Genomic DNA, 6767 nt, shown 5'->3' on the forward strand with positions numbered 1-6767 from the left:
CTCAATACTTCATTTTCTAGCACGAAGTGGTGCAACAACCGTAACAGCTACTACAAGCAAGTACACACACTGATTAGGGTGACTGCCACGAATGCATAACAAGGCAAACAAACGCCAATAACTAGGGCAGCAGCAACAAGCAGAGCCACAAACCCAGGGTGAGCCTTCTGCGGGTTGCAGGCCCTTTCCCCTCGGGTGCAGCCCCGGGCACAGCCGGCAGCGGCGGCACTGCTGGCTCCGGGCTGGCAGGGCAGGCGGTGATCCCCGGCGGGGCGCTCCGCTGCGAGCTCGGGGGCCACGCGGCAATGGTGGCTTTACGGGATGGAAGAAAGGCTCGCTTTACCATCCCGGGTGGTAAACGAGATGTATCAAGCTGCACAGCTGCAGCGGGAGCCACGGGACGTGTTGGCAGGCAGGGAACAAGAGCCATAGTGCAGGGAATGCTCGGAGCAGTGCCGCAGAAACAGCGGGGGTGGGGCAGCGGCAGGGCAGTGAAGGGAAAGGCGAGCTCGGGAGCCTGGGGTTTTCTTTCCCCTGAGGCAGCTGAGCAGATAAAAAAGCCCCTCTTTTAGTGAGGTAGGGTGTTAATAAGGTCCCAGTGCAACACCCGCTTATTATTATTATTATTATTATTATTATTATTATTATTATTATTATTAACACTCACGGTAGAAGGAAGGCAGGAAGGCAGCAGAAGGCAGAACTCCGCAGTGGTGATGAATTCTCCACACAGCGACCGCAGTCTCTCTCCCCTCCCAATGTCCAGCACACTAAAGACAGAGGCTGGACCCAGCGCTGCTTTCCCAGTCCAAATCTCGAGGTATCTCTGCCCTCCACAGGGAACATCAGGTAAAGAGAGAGTAGCCAGCTGCACCTCTCCCCTGAGCTGACAACTTCTTTCTTCTCTCTAAAGTACCCAGTCATTACTGTATCCTAGCAACACGAATTGGGGAAAATTCCTTTAGAGAAAAACAAAAATATTCAGCTCCTAAGACCCCAACAGGGGCCATTCCTGCTTGCTTCTGTGCCACTTTCCTCATCTCTGAGGGGGCACAGCCGGGGAAGTGAATGGAAAAGGGAAAATCCTTTAAGACTCTGAGCATATTCTGAAGGGAACAGTATCTGCTTTCCTCACGGCCAGGGTGAGGACAGAGGCTGAGATGGAGGTTTGGGGCAGAATCTCCTCCTCTCTCCTGGCCTCACCACGCCCCTAAAGCTGGAGGAGGCAGCCTTGGCCACCGGGCATTGCCTGTGGGAGAAGTGGACTCAGCCAGGATGGATTTCATATTTAGGGGTTTCCTCTGAAGAAGCCCAGAGCCCTTTCTGCCCCTCTATGCAGGGGCAGCTCTGTCAGCACCAAGCTCCTGCCCTGCTCCCACCTGGCCCTGTGCAGTGAAGGAGTGAAATGAAGAAAAATGTTTTTCTTTTTGATACAGCAGGCAAACCTCGGCTGAATTCCAACGAACAGCCAATGAACTTCAAGGGAGCAAACATGAATCTGCCCATGGGTGTGCTGTTGCTTTGAGGTGGACATGACCTTGCCACTCTCAAAACCCTCTATAAGCAAGTGGCACAGAAGCTGCAGCTTCTAAATCTACAAAGTGTGGGAGTCTTTGCTGTCTGCTTGTGCCCTGCCACAGTGCTGGTCCAGTGCCTGGCTCTGCTCCTGTCGGATGGAATTCAGCGGCGAAACACCCATTGCAATCTGTGAGGCAGAGCTGGACCCATGGTGGTGGTAACACCTTCCCTGTGCTTCAAGTAATTATTCTTGGCTATCCCCACTTTTCTGCCTTCTTTCTTTTGTGAAAAATAAAGGTTGAAATATCGCTTTGGATCCCAACATTTAACCTCGTTTGTGTTTTAATCTCACTTTCGGGTATGTTTAGAATCTAATTATTTCCTCGATTGTGGATCGAGGCAGACTCGCTTCTCCTTGCTTTAAGGGGGATCCAAACACCCCAGCACTGGGCTGGACTGGACTGGAAACATTGGATTCTTTGATGGAAGGCTTCTTGTCCCGTTTTCTCGCACTCAGGAGCTGCCATGCGACTGGGAACGTGCGGTCCCGAGGGTGTCCAGGGGCTGTTTCGGGGCGTCCCGGGGCTGTTTCGGAGTGTCCCGGGGATGTCCAGGAGCTGTTTCGGGGTGTCCCGGGGGTGTCGCGGGGCTGTTTCGGGGCGTCCCGGGGCTGTTTCGGAGTGTCCCGGGGATGTCCAGGAGCTGTTTCGGGGTGTCCCGGGGGTGTCCCGGGGCTGTTTCGGGGTGTCCCGACGGTGTCCCGGGGCTGTTTCGGGGTGTCCCGGGGCTGTTTCGGAGCGCCCCGGGCTCTCCCCTCACGCCGGTTCCCGCGCCGGAGCACAGCGCCCCCATGCGGCTCAGCGGGGACGCGCCTGCACGCGCCCCTTTTCCGTTGGCCCCGCCCCCAGCGCGAACCCCCTGCTGCCCCCCACAGCCCACGCCCGCCATGTCGAACGGGGGGCCCCGGGTGAGGCGGGGAGAGCGGCGTGAGGTGAGCGGCTGGAAGGCGGGAGGGGAGGAGCGGGCAGCAGGGCGGGGGTGAGGAGCGGCGGCCACTCCTCGTCCCGGGGCGCGGCTGCGGTGCGGCTCCGCCTCCCCCGTGGCGCGAGGCCGCCGAAGTGTCCCGGCTGAGGGGAGCAGGAGCAGGAGCAGGAGCGGGGCCGGCCGAGGTGTCCCGGCCGGGGGGAGCAGGAGCAGGAGCGGGGCCGGCCGAGGTGCCCCAGTTTGTGGCTGGCGGTGTCCGGCCCGAGCGGGGCTCACCCGGCAAAGCTCTGAGCCCGCCGCGTCCTGCAGTTTTCCGTCCAGGCATGCGTGAAAACCGAGCCCATCGACCTGAAGGTTGTCGGGCCGGACGGCTCCGTGGTGCAGTTCAGAATGAAGCGGCAGACTCCGCTGAGCAAGCTGATGGAGGCGTACTGCAGCCGGCAGGTAGGCGCGGGCACGGCCCCAAGGGGCTCTGCCGCTCCGGCCAAGCATCCCCTGCTGCTGGAACCCTCGCTGCTGCTCTGCCCGGATCGTGGAACATGCTTGTGGGCACAGTGAGGGTGTCCAGGTGTGTGGGAGAATGAGGAGCTGGGATACTGGCAGCTTCTCGTATGGGTGAATGGGAGCTGCCTCTTCCTCTTCAGGTGCTCCCTCATGTCCCGTGACAGAGTTACAAAAATTCCTCCAGTTCCGATCCTGACTTTGAGACAATTCACTAACCCTCGGTCTTGTCATCTCGAAAAACTTTGTCAACTTTGAGTGCATTTTCTGTTTGGAAAACAGCGCAAAATAAATTCTTCTATGCCATACAGCTTCTTCATGGGCTGTTTCCTTCTCCCTTCCCGTGTCTCCTGCTGCCCATTGCACAGTTGTGACCTGTGTTCCACAGGTGTCACAGGCTGCTCCTCAGTGCATCCTCAACTGAAGGATGAATCCCCACAGCTCAGTTCCTGAGCCTGGAGCTCCCAGTTTTACTAGAGCAGAGGGTGGGCATGTGAATGGCTTTGGAAACAGAGTCAGATTTAGTTTGCCTTGTCTGTTACTTGCAGGATCCTTTCTTTGCTTATTCAAACTTTACACTCTGCCCTGCTCTGTGCCTGCTGCACCCTGACACCTCTCTGGGTTTTGGGAGAGGTACAGGAATTTTAGCATTCCTGTGTGTGACAGAAGTGTGAATCACATGGATTTTAGAGGGCAGAGCAAGGTCCTCAATCCCTGATGCAGGGAATAAAGACTTCCTCATGTGATTAAACACTGTCAGAACAACAGTGTGGTAACTCAGGTTTTAAGTGCCACGTAAAGTTACCAGCATTTGACCTTCCTCAGTGTAGACAGCAAGACACCAGTGTCCTGGTGGTTAAATCTTAATCAGAGAATCACAGAATGGTTTGGGGTTAGAAGGGGTTTAAAGCCCATCCAGTCCCACCCCCTGCCATGAGGGCACCTTCCACTGTCCCAGGTTGCTCCAAGCCCTGCCCAACCTGGCCTGGACACTTCCAGGGATCCAGGGGCAGCCACAGCTCCTCTGGGCACCCTGTGCCAGGCCCTCACCACCCTCACAGGGAAGAATTCCTTCCTAATACTTAATCTCAATCTATTTTGTGTCATCCCCCTTGTCTTCTGAGTGTTAATTTTGTTAAATCCATGAATACTTGGTGTGGATTCAGAAATCAAGCGTGGTTTCTCATATATGACTTTGCACTTGCAGGGCTTGTCAATGAGGCACATTATGTTCCTGTTTGATGGGCAGCCCATTAAAGAAGCAGACACACCTGCACAGGTATGAAAAACCCTCTTACTGCAAATTGCTACACAGATATTCTGGTGTCTGGGTGGTGATCAAAGGGGCTCGAAATCAAAATGATCCTGAAATAGTTGCTGTGAGTTCAGCATGTTGCAACAAACTTGTGCAGGGTGACTGATGGAAAGTGTTTCATGTGTTGGTTAATTAAAGTTATTCCTGAAGTGCTGATTAGGAGCAGAGAGCCACGTGCTTTAGTCACCACGTGCTTTTCAAGTTTTCTGTATTACTTACAGTTTCTATGTTTTTAAAATGTTAAAATAATTGCTGTGTTACTCCCTCAGCTGGAGATGGAACACGACGACACGATCGAAGTGTACCAGCAGCAGACAGGTGGAGGGGGCTCAGACACAGCATCTTTGGGAGAGCAGTTTGAGGAGCCTCATCACACCTCACTCCCTCATCTGTCCTTGGATTTGTTGTTTCATTAAGGAGCAAATGAACATGCCAGTCACACAGGGTTCTCTGAAACTTCACAGGATATTTGCCAAAGTTGCTTGTTGTCTTTGACATTCTGAGTGCACAAGTCAGAATAGTATCTGCAGGGATTGAGCTGTGTCTGAATTTAACCATTTGAAGTTCAGGTTAAGTAATGTGTGTTGTCTCTCTGTTGTTAGCCTTTTGTAAAAATTTACTGTTTGTATTCTCTTTTTTCTTTCTTTAAACTTGTGGCCTAAGAATTTATCCATGTGTTGGGACACTGAGCGTTCTTTCCTGGCTCTGGTTGGTCTTGTCTCTCTGTTTTAAGTCAAATTATATAAATAGTTCAATTTATTTTCATGCCAAATGTGAGTGTAAAAGCTTCCTTTTAAGATGTGCCTGAAAGAAGGAACACAGATACAGGTTTTAAGTTTTTAGCTGGTGTTACAAATTCAGTCAGTCCCTGGGGCAGCACCATGTCCTTGACTGGGGCTAGAACACAATACAATGCCTAGGACAGGGTTTAAGTACTTCAGGTTTACAGGTGTTTTTTCATATTATTATAAAGTAGGCCAAAATAAACTTTTTTAGTGCAGAAATGGGATTTTTTTTTTTTGGCGTGCACTATTGCAGAACTGTAGCTAGTAGGGCAGCTGGTCCAAAAACTTAATGTTTGTGATAGAGTAAGCTGTGGAGTTTTTTTTGGTTGCGAAATCTCATAAAAATCCCATCACTGAAATTCTAGCTGTTTGCTGAGGGCTGGACAGCATCTGTGCCTTTGCCCTGCTCCCTTAACTTTGACTCTGTGGGCACTGGAACTTAACTTTGACTCTTTCTCTGTGGCCTCAGGTTTCTTTTTAATACCTCTTTTTGGTAGATAAACTTGGTAAACTGGGGTGGGAGGGAGAAATGCCTTTTAATGTCACCAAATTGTGCAGAAGAGCTAGTGAGGAGAGACACTGAGGTGTCTTCAAAATAATAATAATTAAAAAAATAATAATGAATAATTAATAATAATAATAAAAAAATAATAATAATAATAAACAACTGCTGTCCTGCCCCTCCGGCCTTGCTGAGGTTTAATTATTTGTGTGGTGGTTTGGGCTGCATGAAGCCCGTTCCAGAGGAATTTTAACTCGGGCTATCCTGCTGCTCCACGGAACCACACCCAGCCTTTTCTCTTTCCATTTGTCCGCGCTGGCTGTGCTCCTGCTCGCTGAAATCTCTCCGGAAAGGCGCTGTTCCCTTCTCCACGGCGGCGGGAGCTGGGGTGGGCTGTCCGCGGATCCACCTCGGGGCTGGGGCCGCTGCCCGCGCTCTCTGCGGCCATCCCGGCGGGAAAGGCCCTGTGGAGGCTTTTCCGCAGGGTGTGCGCAGCTACTCCCCCCGCTCCGTGGGGCATTTCTGTGGCGGATTATCTGTGTTTCCCTCCCTGCCGTTTCCCACACGGCGCTCCCGCCCCGCCCGGTGCCGGCGGGAGGACCGGGCGCTACCATAGAGGCGCGGCGGGCGGATAGAGCGCCGCCCCCGCCCCGCCCGGCCGCGGCCGCTCTGGCCGCGCACCCGGAAGCGGCGGCGGGGCCGGGCCGGGCCGCGGGCCTCCCTCTGGGCGCCCCGTGCCCGCCGGCCGCAGGGTCCTCTCTGCCTGCCTGCAGAGCTCCGGGGCGGGCTGAGGGTCCCCGGGCGGGCACGGGGCACTGCCGGCTTTGAGGAGGCTGTGGGAACGGGGTGCTGCCCCTGACCGCGGGGACAGCTCGGTGTGCGGGTGACACCTCTGGAATCCCCTGGTTCCAGGGCCTTAGGGGGAGCTGGGAACCCTGGGCAAGCGGCCAGTTATTGTGATGCTTTTCCCTGTTAAATTTTCCATTTGGAACAGAGTACAGGTATGGAAATCTCTGTTGCAGAGCTCTGTTTTTATGTCAGAGGTAATTAGAGGTGTTTGGCAGGGCAGATGCCCTCTGGTTGTGGCTGCCCCATCCTTGGAAGTGTCCAGGGCCAGGCTGGACAGGGCTTGGAGCAACCTGGGCTAGTGGGAGGTGTCCCT

At 53.8% G+C, this 6767-nt stretch overlaps 1 protein-coding gene across 1 annotated transcript; it reads left to right on the forward strand.

The window, feature by feature from the left end:
* The first annotated feature begins 2445 nt into the window (after nucleotides 1–2445).
* Nucleotides 2446–5264, forward strand: LOC120511213 (small ubiquitin-related modifier 3-like). The gene is made up of 4 exons (XM_039727967.1): nucleotides 2446–2509; nucleotides 2812–2946; nucleotides 4211–4282; nucleotides 4588–5264. The coding sequence occupies exons 1-4, from the start codon at nucleotides 2465–2467 to the stop codon at nucleotides 4732–4734; spliced, it is 399 nt and encodes a 132-aa protein (XP_039583901.1). The 5' UTR covers nucleotides 2446–2464; the 3' UTR covers nucleotides 4735–5264.
* Nucleotides 5265–6767: the final 1503 nt, after the last annotated feature.

Source organism: Passer montanus, unplaced genomic scaffold (assembly GCF_014805655.1).
Source record: "Passer montanus isolate IOZ18808 unplaced genomic scaffold, ASM1480565v1 scaffold63, whole genome shotgun sequence".
Classification (NCBI taxonomy): domain Eukaryota; kingdom Metazoa; phylum Chordata; class Aves; order Passeriformes; family Passeridae; genus Passer; species Passer montanus.

Bases quoted from the DNA above. Each gene is read 5' to 3' on its own strand.
- LOC120511213 (XM_039727967.1), top strand. From the start codon at position 2,465: ATGTCGAACGGGGGGCCCCGGGTGAGGCGGGGAGAGCGGCGTGAG. The intron at 2,510-2,811 runs GTGAGCGGCTGG...CGCGTCCTGCAG, and splicing joins GGCGGGGAGAGCGGCGTGAG to TTTTCCGTCCAGGCATGCGT. The intron at 4,283-4,587 runs GTATGAAAAACC...TTACTCCCTCAG, and splicing joins AAGCAGACACACCTGCACAG to CTGGAGATGGAACACGACGA.